General features: G+C 49.7%; 1 protein-coding gene across 50 annotated transcripts in view; it reads left to right on the top strand.

The window, feature by feature from the left end:
- Positions 1 to 7,528, top strand: part of CELF4 (CUGBP Elav-like family member 4) — a 312,994-nt gene extending 305,466 nt beyond the window's left edge. For 49 of the 50 annotated variants that reach the window (XM_025273315.3, XM_025273311.3, XM_025273281.3 and 46 more), the window contains one exon: positions 6,383 to 7,528. In XM_025273315.3, coding sequence (XP_025129100.1) covers positions 6,383 to 6,409 — 27 coding nt within the window. In that variant the 3' untranslated portion in view covers positions 6,410 to 7,528. Of the gene's footprint in view, positions 1 to 4,350; positions 4,438 to 6,382 lie in introns of all 50 variants that reach the window. The other variant, XR_003105923.3, reaches the window with a different exon arrangement.
- The last annotated feature ends 14,012 nt before the right edge of the window (positions 7,529 to 21,540 follow it).

Here is a 21,540-nt window from a genome sequence, read left to right as displayed (position 1 = left end):
CATGCTGGGGACTCATGCCCTGGGATTCTGTGGCTCCCTTGACAGTAGCCTGTCTTAGCCTTGTTGACCTCGACGCAGGTAAGACCCAAGAAAGGAGAGGACATCTAGGTCAGAGGAAGGGGCGAGAGAGGCGGATTTGCTGTTTGGGACAGAAGGTAAGAAGTGGCCCCCAGGGTAGAACCAGTTAGCAGTCGTAATTGTGGCGTGGACTTAAGAGAAATAGTTTAAAAAGCAGAGTGGTTCTTCTACCAGGGAATACAAAAGCCAGAAAAGATGAGAACCACAGGTTTTCACACTGTGCTTACCATGCACGAGGCATTGTTCTTGTAGCTGACAACTCTGGAGACATAACTGTATACTCGACGCTGCCTATAAGGTAGGCAGTGTTGGTATTCCCATTTTACAGTTGGAGCACACACAGATGAAGTCACTTGCCAATCAGCTACTGAGTGGTTGAGTCATGATTTGGGGGGCTGCTTAACCCCTTCAAGTAAGGAGAATGATAAACACCCCTGTATTCTCACCCCACTCTCTCTGGGGTCAGCCATCTGACTACCCCTTCACTAGGCAGTCTACTACAAACACTGTGATGTCACATAATCCTTATGCTTCCCTGGTGGCTCAGTGGTAAAGAATCTGCCTGCCAATGCAGGAGACGTGGGTTCGATCCCTGAGTTGGGAAGATCCCCTGGAGGAGGATATGGCAACCCTCTCCATAATTCTTGCTCGGGAAATCCCATGGACAGAGGAGCCCTGGCGGACTATAGTCTATGGGTCACAAAAGGGTGGACGCAACTTAGTGACCAAACAACAACACATAACTCCTACATTCAAGTTGACTGTTTGGCTACAATCACAGGATTTTAACAAATGGTGCATTCAGGCTTTCCCAGCCAAGGCTGTTAGAGGCTGTAACAGAAGGCAGGTGCCAGCTAAGGGCCAGACTTGGGGACTGCAGTGGGAAGTGGCTGCCAGCAAGGGAGGGAGGAAACAGCTATAAAAGCAGCTTAAAGTTGCATGATTTTACAGACCGACAAGGGATGTTTACAGATGATGAGTTCCAGTTACTCAGAAGGACAGAGTTCATCTGAGCAGGGGCTCAGGGGGCATAGCTAGGTGTGAAGAGGCCCAGGGAAGGGGATCTCAGAGCCAGTGGTGAAGACAGAAGGCTTAGAGGTGGCCAAATCAGAACTAGAGTGAGGGGGGGTCTGGGGAAGCAGAGGGGCCCTGGGAGGGCAGCTCTGGGCAGGGAAGTGTGGTTGGGCTCTGGTTCCCCCGAAACGAGGCCTGGGTAGGATGCAGTCTGTGCCTCCTGATAGTTAGGTGGGTTCCTGGCATCCTTGCAGCCCCTGCCTCTTATCTTGTGCAAAGATGGGAGTTTCTCCAAGAAATCTTTACTGGGAAACTAAGAGGAAGGAAACAGGCAGAAGCATGAACGTGATCAGGTCCAGGCAGACACCCAAGTCCCTTGTCCCACCTTGGAGCATGCTGGGCTTGAGCTGAGGGCAGGTGCCTGGCTGTGTAGTTCTGCAGGGGGAGAGCTGAGGGGGAGAACGTACTCAGAGTCCTTGGGAGCCCCGTGTCTCTGGACCCTGGGAGCCCCATGTCTCTGGATCCTGGGAGCCCCATGTCTCTGGACCCTGGGCTTGGATCTGAGTGTACTTTTGCACAGCGTCTGCTCCAAGCTTTGCAGGCACAGGTGCCTCGGGTCAGACCTGCCTGGTGCTGGGCTGTGATTTGGGCCTGAGCCTTCTCTGGCTGGAGGCCAGCTGTGTTTAGAACCTGGCATCTAAATTGGCTCAACTTGACCATAACTTCCTCAGGCCTGATTCAAGTTCCCCATGCTGGTCAGTGACCCTGCTGCCACATCTAGGGCTGGGCCTGAAGAGGCTTTTCCAGAAGGCAGCCAGGCAGGGGTCACAGCAGGCAGAGGGGTCACTGTTCTCACGTGAGGGGAGTGGCCAGCCGGCAGAACCTGGGAAGCCTCTTTAGGCTAAGTATGAGAGTGTGTTTGCGTGCTGGGGCCAAGTGTGTGTGAGAGAGTTCCCTCAATGGAGCTTTGGGGAGGGGCTGTGTGGAATCCCCAGCTTCCGCCAGAGCCAGGCCCTGAAGGGAGGCTGGAAGAAAGCTGGCAGCCATCCAAGGAGCCTAGTGGGTGGGGAGGAGCGGGCATTCCAGGACTGGGTGGGAGAGTCCCTGAGAGTCCCTTAGGTACACTTGCATGGCTGACACCTAGTGCCCTCTGTGCCGCGTGGCTTGTGGGATCTTAGTTCCCCTGCCAGGGATTGAACCTGGGCCCTGGGCAGTGAAAGCGCAGAGTCCAAACCACTGGACAACAGGGAGTCCCCCCACCCCCCGCCCTCAGTTCTGAGGCCTCTTCTCCCGCCCCATGGGCCTGCCAGTTGGCTCTCATGGGTGGTGGGTCTGCGGGTTTTCCTTGTGGAGGGGCTGGGGCTGCAGGCAGGCCTTGGTGGGCCCTGGTCTCGGGGAGGGAATCTGCTTCAGGAGGAGCCGGACGGCAGGCAGGGCCAGGCTCTGTGCAGGTAGAGAGGCCTAGGCTCCTCAGAGAAGGCAGAGCCGGGGGCCAGATTTAGGCTTTGAATCGTCACCTCTCAGCTATGTTGTATCTTATCTGCAGTGACACGTCACAGTCTCAGGCTTCCCTTCCACACGGCCTGAGGGAAAACTCAAAGCTGAGAGCAGGAGCCACTGTGGGTAGAAGCCGGGGACATTGGAGACCAGCTTGGTGCATAGGCTTGGCACAGGCCGGGGTGCTGCAGGTGACCAGGGACTGAGGAGCAAGCTCAGGGATAACCAGGAGGGGGTGAGGCTGGGAACCCCCAGGGCCCTGGGTGGGGGCAGAGGACCCCAAATGGTGAATGAAGCGTGTTCAAGACAACTCAAATTGGAATAACTGAATGGTGCTTCCGAGAGGGGGATCTCAGCCTGCACCAGTTAGGGCTCCATCAGTAAAGAAGACAGTGAGAAGGGTCAGTCTAGAAAGCTGGATGTGCGGGGATGTAGGGTGTGAAGGAGCCGGGAAGGGGGAGGCAGGGGCAGGGGAGAAGCAGAGGAGCAGGGTGACAGCCGCAGGGACGGTAGGGAGCCAGGCCCATAGCTGCCCCTCTCCAGTGGACTCTCCTTTTCCCTGCGACCTACCCTCCAGGGTGCCCTAGCCTCCCCCGTGACCCTTTCCTGGGTCAGAGCTTTGAAGCCTCCCAAAGGCTTCACGTGCCAGGACCCCACCTCATTTTGGGCCCCCTTGGGAGCAAAGCAGAGTGAGTAAGGCAGCTGTGAAACACAAAATCAGCCGTGCCAGGGCGTGTTTGTAGAATTCCGAGAACACTGCCATGAGGGGCTCTAAATCTCACAACTGAGAGTGCTCGTTTTCTGAAGGTTCTGAGGACCGAGGGCCGAGGCCAGGCGGCAGGGGGCAGGCCCGCGGGCTCCCGCAGCCTCCCCACGCTCTTAGCGGGGAAGCCCTTCCCTGGGGACGGTGGCTACCGCGGGCCCGGGACAGGGCGGGAGGCCGGGTTGTTGTGGGTGTGGACCGTCCCGGGCAGCGGAGTGTTTCCTGGATGGACCCCTGGACACAGCAGTCGCCTTAGGCAGCCTCTGACCCACCCGGCAAATGGGAGCCAGCCGGTCAGGCTCCCCTTGCTGACCACAGGCTGCAGCCAGGAAGGCTGGGGAGGCGAGGCAGGCTCGGCCCCTGGGGGAGAGAGAAAGAACCAAGGAGGGGGTCAAAGCAGAGAGCCCGTTCCCCTGACCTGCTCGCTGGCCAGGGTGGTTTGAGGGGCTGTTTTCTTTTTTTCTGGCCCCCTCGCCAAACTGCCTACGCCCTCCCTCCTGTTACCTGGAGCGTGACGGATGCCCGTAGTGGCCCTGTGTGAGGTTCTGCTGTTGTTCACAGTGTATCACCTGTCTGCATCAACAACCGTGTGTGTGTGTGCGTGCGTGCGTGTGCGTGTGTGTGTTGACGTGCCCATGTCGTTCGTCTGCCGCTTCCTCCATCCTTTTGGGTTTTTTTCCGTTCTCTTATGATTTGACTGCTGTTCTCTCATCCGAGCTTTTAGATTGATGCTGTGGTCTGGTGCTGTATAAATATTTTTCCTTTTAATTTTGTTTTAACTTCTTCCTTGCCCGTCTTCACCCTCAACCCGACTCTCCCTGTGCCCCCCCACCCCGCTCCCCACAATCCCCGACCCCTCCCACCCTTCCTTCTCCTCCCCGCCCTTACCCACACTCTTGTCCTCTCTCTCTTTCTCTCTCTCTCTCTCTACATATATAAATATATATATAAATCTTTTCTTCTTTTGTCATTCAATCAAATTCCAACAACCCAACCAGGGCCAGTCAAATCCACCACAGTCTCGCGCTGAGCTAGGAATAAAGTTCACGTAATCACATGAGAGTGGAGAAAACAGTCCCCCATCCGTAAGTTCAAATCAACTCAAAGTTCACAGTGTGACATGATGGCGTCATGTAACAAGGCTAAGAATCGGTTGCATGACAATTGCCGTCAAGTTTCGTGGAGGTGCTGTGATTGGAGCGTTTTTCTTGGATGTTGTATCAGTTGATGATTGGCCAGTCATGATCACACGTGCATTTTCTTGACTTTTGTGCTGCCACAATCTTTTTTGCTGTGCTCATTTTCGTTTCGTTCTTGGTGCTTGCAGTGGTTTTACTTTCTGTTGTTTGGTTTTTCTTGTTCAGCGTTTTTTATGCTTCTCTAGATGTCACATAGAGAAAAAAAAAAGAACAAAAAAAAAATAGTAAAAATAAAGATGAATTCCCGAATTATCGGACATGGGATCATTTAACTGTGCAAACCATTAATTTTTTTTCTTAAAAATAAGGAAAACACCTTAAAAGTATCTATGCGTGGTTGATTTACTTGCACTTGAAAATATTGTGATTTTATTTTTTTCTAGAAATTTGGGGGCCTTTTTCAATTGACACTTTCCTAGGTCTGGTCTTTTTCAAGTTAGGCTATTTTAAATCTCACTTCAAAAGGAAAAACAAAAACAAAATCTCTACAGTAACAGAATGATAAAAAAAAAAAAATTCTAAACCAAAAAACTAGAGCTCAAAGCCCGAGGCCTCTGAGAGAGAGCCCGGTCACAATTGTAAGGTTTGTATTGTAGCTACTTCTGCTAAATTAAATGTGGGGAGGGGAGGTGGGGGACCTGGGGATGGGGGCGGGCTTTTTGGTTGGTTTGAAAAAACAGTACTGACAAAAGCAAAATGCACTTTTTTGTTTACAACTGAAAAAGGGTCCTTGACAAGTGTTTTTTAATTTTATTATTATTTTATTTGGTGTTGTAATTGTTTAGATTGCTGTGTACGGTTTGCTGTTTGTTGAATCAACAGTGTGAAAAACCTGCCAGCATGGATTGATATACGCATGACGTTGTCCCCTCAACTGGGGGCTTTGCAGTTCTAACTCTCTTGATGTAACCAGTCACCCCCATGTATAAGTGGAAGCTGCTTGCTAGAATGGAGACGAGTCTCATTTGTTAATTCACAATGGTTAAGCATTCTCCTTCTGATTCTAGTCAGATCATGATTTTTTTTTTCTTTGAAATGCAAAACACCAAAAAGCCACCATTCAAAACAAAATCGAGAACTGTCAGAGTTAATTTAACTGATGATTAAATCCGTTCTAACTTCTTTTAGGTTCTCCCATCCACTTCCTCAAAGTGCTGAATTTCCTCTAAATTCCCTGGCATGTATGAGAAAAACATTACGTGTGTCTGTGTGTGTGTGTATCTATGCATACACATACACACATATCCATGTATATCCACATATGTGCAGGTGAATATCTTCTACACATATATCCAGATATACATATATATACATAGCCTCGCAAATAGTTACTGACCTTTGGAAAGAGGCAGTTTGCTTGGAAACTGGGCCAGGGTTCTACAAAATTCACGTCACGGACCGTGGGGAGGAGCGGGCTGGGCTGCTAGATTTCTGCCATCTTGTTTGCTAGGCTTCTGTATACATATTGTATCTGGGCTAGATCCCTCAGAGGTCAGTTTAATGATGAAGTCATACCCCACAGTCACAAATTCTTCCCTTAGATCTAGCCATCCCCCAATCCAGAACTCTAAAGGAACCCAAATCAAAAAGCCTCTCCTCTGCTACAGCCATCACCTATAGCCCTCCCAGTGGTTCTTACTCTGAATACAAGAGTCAATTTCTTTTTTTACGTATCATGATCATGACTAATTCTCATACTGGTCTCTTCCCACCCTCCCGCCATCCCCCCCAGAGCTCCCACCCTAACCCCCCGAGGCAGGTTCCTTTTGGTGTTTGGATGTATTTTGCATTCCTCTCTTGGCTTAATCAGCCCCGATTTTCTTCATTTTAGGGCAGGATGCTGAACGGGCTACATTAAAAAACAAACCTCTCTCTATATATATTTATAAATGAGAACTGTTGGATGACACCTTTGACATATCAGCCAATATCAATCAAGCTGAAGACTCCAGACACTCTCTGTGACTGTCACATTTCTTCAAGGAAAGTATAGCGTCTATGGAGTTCAGAGGGCACGTGTTTGGGGGAAAAATATATATATGACAAAGGGAAGAAGAAGATGAAGAAAAATGAGAAGAAAACAAAACAAAACAAGGCAACTTTCAAACAAAATAACTTGAGACAAGGTGGGGAGACTGCAGGGCTGGGAACTGGGAAGGGCCGCTGCTTCCCGATCCCGGGGCTTTTCCAGCCCGTGGGCGCCTGAGGCAGGCTGGGGCAAGCGGTGTGGCTGGCGGGGCCTGGTCCCCAGGGGGGGCGGCTGGGAGGTCGCCACTGAGCATCTCTATCTGTCATTCCTTTAGCTGTTTAGGGACCAAAGGACCAAACTTTTTATTGCAGATGTGTAGCTCTAGGTCAAATAGAGGGGGACTGGAGGAGAACCTCCTTTCTGCCTCACGGCTGTTCTTGAAACAGCTTAGAGCGATTCTATGAAAAAAAAATGTAATTAAAAAAATAAAAAAACAAAAAAACAAAAAAAAAAACAAAAAAATTAAAAAAAAGGAAAAATAATGCTTCAATGCTTTTAAAACAGCAAGGTAATAGTTCTTTGATACTTTGAGAGGCGCTTTGATTACCCTCATTCAAGTCTATGACACTTTCCTATGGTTTTCTGTATTATATGTCTGGATGGAGCTGTTAAGATGAACAAATCGGTGGATGTTTGGGGAAAGCAACAAAATACGAAAACTCCTTAACTGTGAAGTGTGAGAAAACGAGGGGAACAAAGGGGGCTGACAAGGCAAGATAATTGTTGTGAAAAGTCTGTAAATGCTTCTAACTTACCCCCCCCTCTTAAAATCATAATAGTTGTACAGAATTTTAAAAAGGAGAAGTTTAAAATACCTATATAATAGAAGAAAAATTAGAGGAAAGCAAAAAAGAAAAAAAAAAGAAAAAAAAAAAACCTATAGAAGTTAGCGTTATTGCTAAAATCCCAGATGTTGTAGGACTGTACTTTTGTAGAGTTTAGACTGAGCATCAATCCCTTCTCCCCGCGAGTGCTGTTGGACGCCGTTGACCCCGAGGGCCAGGCCGAACCCGCCCAGAACCGTGGGCCTCGGGCTGCCCACCGCCGGTGGAGGCCGCGCCGCTGGCAGGAAGGCCCGCCGCCGCCGCCGCCCTCGCCTCGCTTCGCTCCGGGAGCTGCGCGCGCTCGCCCGCTCCGCGCAAGCCCCGGACACCTCCGCTTCACTCGCCTTCCATGCTTGCTCCAGAGACTTTCCGGGCAAGGGAGACCTGGGAACTTTCATCTTCAAACAACTAAACAACACACACACACACAAAAACCTTAACAAGAGAGAGAAAAAAAAAAAAAAAAAAACAATCTTTGAAGAATTTCTGAAACTGTTTACAAGGAATTTTGAAAAACAGGGATGTTTAAATGATGCCGGCTCTGTTTTTCTGTAAATAAATTTGCATATTTTGTAGGACTTTTAATTGTAATGATAGAGAAAAAAAACAAGGAAAACTATTTAATGAAAGCACGATATTTATCTTTGGTAAATGACTTTAGAGCAGTTAAAAAAGACATTGCTTAAAAAAACTCAGAATCAGAAAAAAACACTGAATTATTTAAGAACACATATATTTTAAAGTATAACATATTTATTATAATTTATTTGCACCATTGGGAAGACTTGCTTTGACCTTCTGCCTTGACACCTCGTCACTGACCTCTGGTTCATCTGGAGGCCTGGTGGGGAGGCCCTTGGACCTACCATGTTTTTTAATTTTTTGCTTTAGAACATCTATCTGGTTCCTCTCAGGCCTTCTGCCTTTCCTTTCTTTCTATTTTGTTGGTTAATTATTATTTTTAAAAAATTTATTTTTCTTTCTCTTGGCTCCTTTTTAGGATGTCCAGATGTTGTAAAAAAAAAAAACAGCTGCAGTTCAGTACAACTGCTCTTTTCACACTCAACTCCCTAAAGCTCCTTGTAACCTTCTGTAACTATTGGATGACGCTTTCTCCAGCTTAGCCCTAAATAAAGCACAGTTTAAAAAAAAAAAAAAGGCTCTTCCATGGTGGTCTGTGGTTCCTGGAGTCTGGGCAGCGGAGTCTCTGTGCCCTAGGGCTGGCCCACTGGAAGTAGCTTTGATCCTTCCCTCCATGGAGCCAGTCTGCTGCCTGGACCTTCTAGAAAAGTCTCTTTACTGCTGTGCACCTCTGAAAGTCTCCACCGCATGCCCATTCCTGGGTTCCCTTGTAGGACTGGCCACAGAGCCCACACCCAACAGGAAGGAGGACAAGCCAGAACACCTTGAGTTGGGGTGGGGGGATGTGCTCTGAGGAGCTGAGGAAGGAGACAGTGGAGGCAGGACCTGCAGTAAAGGAGGGGGAAGACACAACCCCAAACAGCCCAGGCTTGCCATGCAGCATTTTGTTCTTGGTCTTGCACCTTCCACTGCCCTGACACTTCTCTGGGTGGAGAAGACTGAGGTTCTACCTGATCCGCAGAGGCGGGGCTCGGGTGGGAGGAGCCTGGAGTGCTGCCATCTCTGTATCATGAGAGGGAGGCAGGGAGATGTCCACACCCTGAGTGCCACAGGAGGCTTGCCAGGAAGGCATGGGGTGTGGGGAGGTTCCCAAGCCAGGAGACTGGGAAGTAGGGCCTGGGGGAGGGGAAGTAGGAGGGAGGGAGCAGGTCCTCCTGAGGTGAGACACCCCCCCCCAAGGTGCACGACAGCCATGATTCTTGGTCACACTGCGTCCTGGGACAGCCCTTTCTCGCTAGTCCATCTTGTCCCCAGGGCCCAGCCTCTAGCCTTGTGGACCTGTCTAGGAATGGGCAGGCCCCACCAAGGGTCTCCATCTCCCCGCACGTGATGGGAGGGGGAGATGACGGGAGTTCTGGCAGGCACAGGGGTCTGTCTGTCTGTCTGTGCCCTCCTGTGAGAGGCTGGGAATGGCTTCAGCTCCCTGTCCTCTGTGTGGGGGGAGTGGCGGGAAGCAGCACCTGGGCCCTGCCTCCCTCCTCGCCTCACATCTCAGTCCCCAGGCAGGGCCCTCTCCCGTGCGTCCCACGCTCGCCTGTGGAGATGCTAGCCTGGGGAGAAAGGGCCTTCACTCCTCAGGACCTGGGGCAGGCCTTCAAGCCTTGAGGTTCTAAGGTGAGACCCTCCTTGTCCTCTGAAATAACCCACACTTAACCTGCCAGTTCTGGGGAGCCTCTAGGGAGCTGGACTTCTTGGAGGAATTCACTGCGAGGGGCAGATGTCGCACTGGGAGTTATGCAACCCTGTGAGGAAGGAAAAGGTATTTTCTACTGAATTCTCTGGGTAGCCTCAGACTATTCAAAACCATGGTTTCTGTTGGACATTTGCAGCTGCAAGCCACTGTGCCTGCCAGAGGATGACAGCTTCAACCACACTGCCTCCAGTCACTCTCTGAGACCCCAGGGAGCCCCGTGGGCCTTCCCAGCCCTTCCCCACTGTGTCCCCTTCTCTCTGGCACAGCGCACCCCCACCTCCACTGCTCTGGCTCAGGGGCAGTGGGGCCTCAGGGAACTATCCCCGAGGAGCCGGGCTGTGCAGTGGGTCGGCCTCTTTTGCTCTGTTCCAGGCATGGCTGACTGAGAAGAGAGATGAAAACACAGGGCCCAGGTGTGAATACGCCAGTTCTAGAAAATAAACTTTATTTAAAACCATCCACCAAGTGACTGGGTACACACAGCACATTTAAGACAGAAGGTAATGTATTAGCCTCTGTGGGGTGTGTGGGGGGTGGGGCGCGGGGGGCACCAGAGGTTCCTTGAAAAGTTGCTGCAAACTCTTGGATCACTTTGCACATGATTACGGGGAGTTCAGGGGTCCCATAGCCCATCCATCACCCTCTGGCTAAGAACCCCTGATTTGCCGTGTTATTTGAGAAAACCCAAAACACAGTTCTCATTCATTTCTGCTTATATTCTCCGGTTTCTGCTCCTCTGGTAGTACAGTCATCCCTCGGAATCTTCAGGGTGTGGGTTCCCGGACCCCCACAGATAAGCAAAGTCTATGGATGCTCAAAATGGCCCAGTACAGTCGGGCCTCTGTCTTTGTGGGTTCTTCATCCGTGGATATGGAGGGTCGGCTATATTCTACCTGCAGTGTGTGATTCCTTCACTGCTTCCCTACTTTTTTAAAAGACTTTTTGTTTATTCTTATAAACTTTTTATTTCACGCATAATGGAAAGTAGAGATACTTGCATAACAACCCCCTGTGCTAAGTGTTAAAGCACTTAGCTTTAACATACATCAATTCCCCGATTATTTTGAAGAAAATCCCAGTTATGAAGTCATTTCATTGGCAGACACCTCTGTTTCCCCTCAGTGTTATTGATACCACACTGACATGCTCTGGCCTGTCGGGCAGCTGCACCCTTGCTGTGTAAGCGTGGGGCATCCCTGTGGCCTCTCCCAGCCTCACGCGCAGGTGGGCACTGGTGCCCGGGCCTCCCTCCAGCCCCTGCCCTGGCAGCACTTTCAAAGGCCTTCCAGCTCTTCATCCACCCTTCTATACTCATATCTTCTCTCTCACTTTTCTCTTTCCTTCTCTCTCTTCCTCTTTTCTGTGCAATGTTAATATGAGAAGAATGTTTACTGAGACCTCCAGCTTCCCTGGTGGCTCAGACGGTAAAGAATCCGCCTGCAATACAGAAGACCCAGGTTTGATCCCTGGGTCAGGAGATCCCCTAGAGAAGGGAATGGCTACCCACTCCAGTATTTTTGCCTGGAGAATCCCATGGACAGAGGAGCCTGGCGAGCTGCAGTCTGTGGGGTCACAGAGTCAGACATGACTGAGCAACTAACACACACACACTGAGTTAATAGCTCCCATCTCCTTTGGGTGTCCCTGATAGCTCAGTTGGTAAAAATAATCCACCTGCAATGCAGGAGACCCCAGTTCTATTCCTGGGTCGGGAAGATTCGCTGGAGAAGGGGTAAGCTATCCACTCCAGTATTCTTGGGCTTCCCTGCAGGCTCAGCTGGTAAAGAATCTGCCTGCAATGGGGGAGACCTGAGTGCAACCCCTTTGTTGGGAAGATCCCCTGGAGAAGGAAAAGGCTACCCACTGCAGTATTCTGGCCTGGAGAATTCCATGGTCTGTATAATCCATGGGGTCGCAAAGAGGTGGATATGACTGAGTGACTTTCACTTCACTTCACTTCCTCTCCTTCTGGGTTTCTATAAGGATCCGACATTGTCCCTATTCTGAGCTGGATCCCACCTGCTCCTGCACACAGGGTGCTGGTACTGCCACACATGGAATGTCCCAGAGTTTTCCCACCCACATGCATGCCTCCAAGTCCAACATCCATCTTCCATGTTCTGCTGCCTCCAGACCAGGTGAATCTGTAGCTCCTCCTGGCACGAGGTCTGCAGGGCCTGTGTTCCAGTTACACCCAGTTGAACCAAATGGACATTTCCCAGGTGAGTCAGATGGTAAGGGAACATCTGGGCAGCACTTTCATGGCCCAGCCCTGCCTGGGGCGACAGCATCAGCCTTGGTGTGAGTGCCATTTCTGTCTCTCCCAAAGTGGAATTCCCCCAAACCAAAATTATTAGCTACCATCGATACCCTACCTTCCATTGACTATTCACTCTAGTTAGCCAGATGTTCAGTCCATGTTGATCCACTGTCTGCAGGGATGAATGAGTTAAAGCAGGAAGGAAGGACAAACTTTAGGCAACTGAAAGTATGTTCCAAAGAGGTAGGTGTTCTGCAAACGCTTTAAAGGAATAAGAGGACAGCTGGAATGCGTGGGTAGCTGACACTCCCTTTCCTCTCAGCTGAGTAGCAACTTTTTACTTTCTAGCTTTCTCTTTCTACTGCCCCTCCTATTTCCCTAAGCTGTCCTCCCTTCTCCCTGTAGGTCCTCCCTTACCCCATCAGTCTCTGGTCTTTAGCTCTCCCAGACCCCAGGCTCCCAGGCCTGGCTAGTGGACAGCCAGCACCCCAGACCCCTCCTTATCGCCCCAACTTCTTTTTCTTCATGCTAACCTAGCTCCTCATCTCTTCAGGGAACCCTGAATGTCTCCGTCTTACCTTGTATCTTTGTGGACATCTAACCACGATCTGCCCAGACCAGGAAGAGGGTGGGAGACCGTATGTCAGAGTGAAAAAGGCATGGGCTTCAAAGGGCTTCGAAGAGATGCATAGATCTCTGGTGTTGTTTTGGAAAACTGACCTAACCTCTCTAAGCCTCAGTTTCCTTATCTCTGAAATGGGTATACCAATACAGCCCCACCCTCAAGAGTTGTGAGGAGTAAAGGAGACACAGCTACACACAACCACGCCCCATCCAGAGGATCCTCTGAGTTGTAAAGTCTTGAATAGTACAGATTCTCAGAATGAGTAATTCAGGCTCTGAGCCCCTCCTCCTTCCCTTTCCTTAGTTACATCCCACTGACAATTCACGTCCCAACCAAGTGAGCTGGAACTCGGTGCCAGGCCACTTCCCATCACTGTCTCTAAGTTCAGTGAGCCTGTGACACTCCCAGAGACTCCATCACGTTTGCGTGCACACCTCTGTCTCTCCCTGCTCACACACCTTCCTGGGGACCCCTATTCACGGACGGTCCTCTGCCCCTTCCTCTCTCTCTGCCCTTTCTTTTCCCCATGAGCCTCCCCAACACCACTGTGGCTGTCAGTGTCTGCAGGCATCCTCTCCCGGTTCACAGAGCCCCAGGCTGCACGTCAGTTTGGTCTTTGAACTAAAAAATTTTATCTAGTTTTTGGAATCGGTAACATATAGTTCAAGATTCAAAAAATATGAAAAAGCGTATGATAAAAAGTCTTTCCACCCCTGAATCCAGTCACCCATTCCTGTCTCCAAAGGTAGCCAGTGTTACCAGATGTCGTTTACCTTGGTCTTTAGTGTGCAGATGTGTGTGCATTGGTGTTAGGAACTCAGTTATCAGGAAGGAGACCCAGAGTCAGGCGGTGCCGGGCCCAGGCCCGAAGCTGGCTGGTGGGATTCCCAGGAAGTGAGCCCAGGCATGGGGCTGCTCAGGAGCCCCAGGCTGAGCAGGGGAACCCGGTCCTTTCCAGCACACTCATCAGCCGGGCACATCCCTTTGAGGCATGGGGGAGCAGTCACTGCTGAGGTGCTTGTCCTGAGCCAGACACTGTGAAGAGCTGCTTAATTACAATCTTATCCGATTCTCTGAGCTTGGTGTTATCATCCCTGTTTGACAGATGAGGAACCAGGCTCGGAGAGGGTAAGTCCCCACCGAGATGACCCATTGTCAGGGTTCCAGCCCAGGGCTGTCTGCAGAGCTGTGCTCTTAGCCTCTGCGTCTTGTCTCCCTCGCTTGTAAATTCTCTGCACAGTTGCTCCCCTCCAACCCTTCTCTCGTGTCTCTCTTTTCCTGTCCCTCCTCACTTTTTTTTCTCAATAATATTAATTTTTACCTTTAGGAAATGGCATCGCCTCTATTGACATAGGTCAGTCCTTTTCTTCCCTCCCCTCCTGGATTATCTGGGCTGGCCCAGTGCTTGTACAGGTGAGGGCATGCAGGAGGTGCCCATCCCACCTGATGGTGGGGACAGAGTGGAGGGAGAGAGGAAAAAACCCAAAGACCTGGTTAGCTTTTATTACTAACAAGGAGAGGAAAGTAAATGGAAATAAATGGAGCATTTATTAACATTTTATGCTGCTACCTGAAGTTCAAAACCCTTGTGAGCTGTGTCAGCTTGGTTTTCCCCAGCATGCTAAACTCTGGATAAAACTATAAGCATGTTGTTAAGATAAATGCTGGAGAAGGCAATGGCACTCCACTCCAGTACTCTTGCCTGGAAAATTCCATGGATGGAGGAGCCTGGTGGGCTGCAGTCCATGGGGTCGCACAGAGTCGGACACAACTGAAGCAACTTAGCAGCAGCAGCAAGATAAATGCAAACTGGTTCACCATCACTCCAAATCAAGGGGAAACTGTGACCATTTCTGAAGGTGCCCGATCCACTAGCTAAGGCACAAAGATGGCCCTCATCTCCAGAGTCTCCACATGAACCTTCTTGGCTGTTGCCCTTCTCTCCCGCCTTGTCCTGGGGCTCAGCTCTTGGCATTAGGATGGAAGGAAATCCAGGGCAGCTGGGTGGTGTCCACCCATCTCCCTTCTGCCCTCCACTCAATGCCCTCTTGGGGTCCAAAGAGGGGCTTTGGAAGCAAGGCTCCTGTGGGGCATTGTCGCTCCGCACAGGCAGCCCCTGGAAACGAACGTGAGGGCCGCAGAGCAGACCCCACACCCCTGCCCTGCTGCACTCCTGCCCTGCTCAGGCCCTCAGATCCTGTCATTAGGCCTTTTTCTTTGGGTGAGACTAGGGCCTTAATTAGTTATGCTTTTTTTTTTTTTTTAATGCAAATCACCTTGGGTTGGGAGTGTATTTGTTCCTTTAGCACTCCACCGAGTGCACACATCCAGTGCCTGCTCAGCGATGAGGACCGGGGGTGGGGTGATGAAGACTACACGCGCAGCCACCTTCCAGGCACAAGGCCAGTGTGTTGTGGGTGTGTTCTCGAATCCCGGAAGTCATCCTGTAAGGTGCTATCAGATGAACAACCAGAAGCTTGGGAAGGTACATAATTTGCTGCAAATCACACTGCAAGTCACTGCTCTATTTTAGATGGCTAGCCAACAAGGAGCTACCGCGTGGCACCTAGAACTCTGCTCAGTGTTGTCTGGCAGCCTAGAGGGGAGGGGAGTTTGGGGAGAATGGATACATGTACATGTACAGCTGAGTGCCCCTGAACAGTGTCAGGCTGCTCACCTGAAACTATCACAACATTGTTAGTTGGCTAAACCACAAGACACAAGTTTAAAAAAAAAATCCCACTGTAAGCAAGTAGTGGATCCCAGCTTCAAAATCAGCGGCACTGTCCCCTCCCACGGTTCCCTGACTGGTAAAGACGGCTGCAGGACAGCCTGGTGAATTGTGCAGGGGCCCGGGGCAGCCCTGATGAGACAATGCCAGTAGCTCAGACTAGAGAGGAGGAGACACTTGGGCTGAGTGTTGCAAGGTGAGCAGGGGTTAAACAGACCCCGAGGGAGAGGGTTATGGAGGAACAAAGGACCCCAGAGATGCTAAAGACCTGCAAGATGCCTCAGGTAAGCGGGGATCATGCTGGGGAAGGCACAGCCTTGTCTAAAACGAAGCCATTACTGATAGACCAGTAGGCATCCTGGCTACTTCACTGACACCATCCCAGTTAACCTTCCCAACCAGCCTATGCCCTGTTTTACAGATGGGCTTAAGTGGCGTGCTGCAAGTCACCTGGTTTGACAGAGCTGGGGTTTGAGCCCAGTCCCAGATAGCAGGTTCCAGGCTTATAATCACTGTATGACTTTGGAGGCGGCTACCTTTCCAAGGCACAAGTATAAGAAGTCTTCACTCAGAAGCCTCTGACTGACTGTATTTCTAAGCCTCAGAGACAGGCGGCCTAACCACTGGGCAGAAGAGTGGAGACAGGACCGGCCTGGAAAATCTCAGACCTCCATGTTAGTTTCTTCCCCTGCAAAGTGAGGTGTCCTGGGTGGGTCTCAAGGATTCGGTCCAGTCCCTTTGTGCCCAGAGCTCTCTGCTGAATGCTGGGAGGGGAAAGAGGAGGTGCAGAGCGGGGAAGCCCCGAATGCCCTCAGCCAAGCTCTCAACATGAGAGGCACCAGGATGAGATGACTGCACAGGGGCGAGCAGGGTTTACCCCCCACTCTGCTCTGCTCTCAACTGGGCAGAGGACCCCTGCTATCCTGTCGGAGAGCTGGGTGACCTGACAAGGCCTCTGGGCCCACAGCATCCCTTTTAATCAAGAACTACTTGAGAGCATTTTGTACTTTCAGCATTGACTCAGTGTCGGGCACATAGTCGGTGCTCAGTGATGTTTGCTGCATGAACGAGAAGGTGTGGAGCGGTGGCAGGGCGGGGGGAGCTGCCTCCCACAAGCCCTCCCAAAGCACCCCACACCTGTGCCCTCTTGGCAAGGCCCCTGTGCCTCAGCTTCCCCAACTCTGACCAGGAATCACAAGGAAGCCTGGTGGTTCTGGTCTTCTTAGTACCAGGGGAGCTCTGGAGATGACGGGGACCCTCCTGGGATTCTGGTCCTATTGGGGCCCTCAGAGATGGCTTATGGACACAGCTTCTCCTGTTTCCCAAGGTTCTGACCATTCAGGTTCTCCTGCCCTTGGTTCAGGTTCATCTTCAGGAGTCTCCAGCTCAAACTAAGCACCTATTTCCTGACCTCCTGTTGCCCTCAGGGTGGAGACACTCCACTGGCCCTTGTTAACACTGTCCTGTGTTGCTCTGAGTCTATAGCTCCCTCTCCAGCTGAAGGTCCTGAGGACAATAATTGTCTCCTTTTCCAGCCTGTCTCCTAACACTGGGACCGTCAAAGAGGGTGGTGGGAACACAGCAGAAGACTAAGGATTTAAATGGCATGTAGCTGTACCCTGACGTTCATTGCAGCACTATTTACAATAGCTAGGACTTGGAAGCAACATAGCTGTCCATCAGATGAATGGATAAAGAAACTGTGGTACATATATACAATGGAATATTACCCAGCCATAAAAAGGAATGCATTTGAGTCAATGCTAGAGGTGGATGAACCTACAGCCTATTACGCAGAGTGAAGTAAGTCAGAAAAAAACACAAATATCATATATTAATGCATATATATGGAATCTAGAAAGATAGTACCGATGAACATATTTACAGGGCAACAATGGAGCTGCAGACATAGAGAACAGACTTATGGACATGGGCCGGGGGAGGAAGGAGAGGGTGGGACGAATGGATAGACTAACATGGAAACATATACCCTGCCATATGTAAAATACATAACCAATGGGAAATTGCTGTATGACTCAGGAACTCCGACCAGGGCTCTGTAACAACCTAGAGTGGTGGGATGGGGTCAGAGGGACATTAAAGAGGGAGGGGACACATGTATGCCTATGGCTGACTCATGATGATGTGTGGCAGAGGCCAACACAATATTCTGAAGCAAATTTTCCTTCAATTAAAAATAAATAAGTTTGACAAAGAATTAATCTCCAAAATATACAATCAGCTCATGCAGCTCAATATGAAAATGAATAACCTAATCAAAAAGTGGGCAAAAGACCTAAACAGACCTTTCTCCAAAGAAGACATACAGATGGCTAATAAACACATGAAAAGATGCGCAATACTCATTAATAGAGAAATGCAAATCAAAACCACAATGAGGTACCATCTCATGCAGGTCAGAATGGCCAGCATCAAAAAGTTTACAAACAATAAATGCTGGGGAGGGTGTAGAGAAAAGGGAACCCTCTTACACTGTTGGTGGGAAAGCAAACTAGTCCAGCCACTATGGAGAACAGTGTGGAGATTCCTTAGAAAACTGGAAATAGAATTGCCTTATGATCCAGCAATCCCACTGCTGGGCATACACACCGAGGAAACCAGAAGGGAAAGAGACACCCTAATGTACCCTAATGTTCACTGCAGCACTATTTATAATAGCTAGGACATGGAAGCAACCTAGATGGCCATCGACAGATGAATGGGTAAAGAAGTTGTGATACATACACACAATGGAATATTACTCAGCTATAAAAAGGAACACATTTGAGTCAGTTCTAGTGAAACTGGAGCCTATTATACAGAGTGAAGTAAGTCAGAAAGAGAAAGACATATATTGTATATTAACACACATACATGTAACTTAGAAAGACAAAACCGATGATCCTACAAGCAGGGCAGCAAAGGAGACACAGATGTAAAAACAGACTTTTGGATCCTGTGGGAGAAGGCGAGGGTGGGATGATTTGCGAGAACAGCACTTAAACATGTACATTACCATATGTAAAACAGATGACCAGTGTGAGTTCACTGCATGAAGCAGGGCACCCAAAGCTGGCGCTCTGGGACAACCCAGAGGGATGGGGTGGGGAGGGAGGTGGGTGGGGGCTCAGAATGGGGGGACATAGGCATACCTATGGCCGATTGATGTTGATGTATGGTGAAAACCATCACAATATTGTAAAGTAATTATCTTCCAATTAAAATAAATTAATTTAAAAACAAACAGAAAGTAAGTTTGGAAAAAAAGAAAAAAAGTGGCATGTGGCCATCGATTGCTGAAACTCCTGGGTCAAGGGTAGATGAGAAATGGTATTTACATAGTCTCAGGTAATGCCCTTCCTGACTCACACACAAGACACTTATAAGTTACACAGGAAAGGAAGTGACTTTACAGCAGAGAAACCCAGCAGACATCATCTTAACCTGGTGATCAAAGTTAATATCACCTGGAATGAAATAGCTATCACGGGCCTCCCGGTATGATTGCTGAGAATGACACAACATCATTAAATTCTTGCAGAAAACGCAGACCTGAATTTGGTCACACGAAAGCAAACCGGTGCAAATTGGGGACATCCTACAGAATAAGTAGTTTGTACTCATCTAAAGAGACATGACAACCAAATGCAACTTATGAGCACAGACTGGATCCTGCTGAGATTTTATTTTCGTTTTGTCAGAAAGATATTTGAGGAAAGGAAACTTTAAAAAATTAAAAAAAAAAGGAAAATTGGCAAAATTTAAATCTGTCCTGCAGATTAGAAAATAGTGTTCTATTTATGTTACTTTCTTGATTTCAATCATTGTCCTGTGGGTATGGAAGACAATGTCCTTGTTTTTAAGAAATACATGCTGTTATTAGGGGAAAGGAGAGTAGTCAGTCTGCAATTTACTCTCCAATATTTCAGAAGAAAAGTAATAATACATGTGTGAGATATATGCATTATATATGTGTGAGATAGAGTGAATCTGAGTTAAAATGTTAACCCTGGGGAGTATGGGTGAAGGGTGTTCATGTAAAGAGATTCTTTGTATTGTTTGTAAAACTTTTCTGTAGGTCTGACTTCAAAATAAAATGTTTGAAAAAAAAATGTGGCCAGTTTGACCATCAGCTGGGTCAGCCTGAGAACTGTCAGCCATCTAGACTGAGTGCTGCAGGGGCCACCCCCTGCGCCCCTCCCTTTCCACTTACCCTTCCTTCCCTGGGAATCTGAGAGGACAGACCCTCCAACATGGACGTGAGCAGCACGTGTCATGGGCGGTGAGATGGGGCCACCATGGTTTCTGCTACCCCATCCTGGCTCCAGGGGGTGCCTATTCCCATCCCCATCCTCAGGAACAGCCTGATTAGCAAAGCAAGAAACACAACATCTTTAGTTCTGAAGAGAGAAGGGACAGATTTGAAAACCCTAGAGGTGGAGAGTGGAGACGGGAGGGGAGAAGGAAGGGCTGTGGGCAGCCTGCAGGCGCCCCTGATGGAGGTGGGTGGACCACAGCTCCAGGGTCCTTGCTCTGGAACCGTTCTTGACTCTGTCTTCTCTGGACTGTCCTCAAGGCAGGGATCTGATTCTGCACAAGGGTATGAGGTGGTGATGAGAGCACAGTCCTGACTCTGGGGAAGGCAGCCCAGGATGTGGAGAGAGATGGAGGTAAACAGCATTCTGAAATGGGCAGGTGTGCAGTGGGCTGCCCTCCTGAAGGCCGAGAAGAGGGCTGGGAGCACTGCCTGGGGTGGTGATGGGCTGCAGGTAAGCGCCGGGCAGGAAGCAGGCCGGTGTAGCTTTGCCTGGTTGTCATGGAAGCCCCAGGTCTCCATGCTTCAGAGGGCCGGTTGCCCCTTACCAGCCACTAGATAAATGATAAAAGGACCTGATGTGTAGGAAGTGCTTCACAGTTGTTCACCCAGCAGATGCCCGAGCATCCTTTTGCTGTATCCCCACGTCATCTGTGAGCCGGCTGTGCAGGTGTGTGCCGTCTACATCTAGCAAGCCAGGCGCGGAGTTTGCTGGTGAAGGAAACTGCACGTGTCACACAGTTTGGCTGCAGAGCCGAGACCTGAACCCCAGCCTCCGGCGGAGCCCTAGGTAAACCGGAAGCTGTTGCTGCGTATTGGAATCTCAGCTGGTCTCTCTCCACTGGGCCCTGCTGCTCTCCAAGCTTAACCACCAGAACTAGCCTGCAAGGCTGTCCATGAGCTCCCTTACCTTGGGGTCCCTGTCTCCATGTCTTTGACACTCTTCCTCAGTCCAGGGCATCTTCCCTTCTTCCTTCCAGCCCTTGCCCAGCAATGAAATCTTATATTCTGGGAAATGCTGATGGAAGTCCCCATCCCAGGGGCTGCCGTTCAGGCCTCTGGGCCCGCACCGACCTCTGGGTGTGTTAACTGCAGCTTGACATAGTTCCTGGGTGCTGCCGGGACCACACCATTGGACTTTGGTACCTAGTGGACAGTCCGAAGATGCTTCTGAGTTTCCTGAAGACCTGTGATTCCCGAATTCTTTGGATTCCAGGGTCCTTTGAGAATTTGATGAAAACTGTGAATCCTCTGGTCCAGTTAGGCATCCAGGTGAGGAGGCGGGTGAGGCAGGTGACAAGAGGACTATGGGCAGGGGAGCTCTCTAGCCAGACTGATGCTTCTGAAGGGATTTCACATCATAGGGAGGGAGCTTTCATTTCTTGTAGAGCCTCATCCCAACACCTCCCCTTGGACAGGACAGAATAGAAGGCAACTGGATTTCTGGCTGAACCCCTCTGTTCAAAAGCTCAGCCAGGAGATCTTGGGGAGGCGCCCACAGCCGGGGCCTCCCCTGCTGCAGCTGCACGCAGCTGGGGAAGAGGCCAGCAGAGATGCGAGAGAGGTTCAGTGTGGGGGTCACGCTCCCAAGTCCCTTCTCAGACTCACTGCTACTCAACATTTTTTCCCCCCTCTAAGTCAGTAAATCTTCTATTATTCTCCAAGTTGATATAGTAAGCTGTGTCATTTTGAGAAGAAATACATAATGGTATATTAGAGGAAGCATGGATCTCCTCATTCATGCTTAGAAAAAAATTTATTACAATGTAAGGAAGTCTGAATAGCATGGATTTATTATAATGATTTAACACTTCTGCACTTGAGTTAAAAATGCCCCTCCATAAATAACTGTCCCTGGAAAACATAGCAA

Source organism: Bubalus bubalis, chromosome 22 (genome assembly GCF_019923935.1).
Source record: "Bubalus bubalis isolate 160015118507 breed Murrah chromosome 22, NDDB_SH_1, whole genome shotgun sequence".
NCBI lineage: Eukaryota > Metazoa > Chordata > Mammalia > Artiodactyla > Bovidae > Bubalus > Bubalus bubalis.
This window is presented reverse-complemented; position numbering and strand designations above follow the sequence as displayed.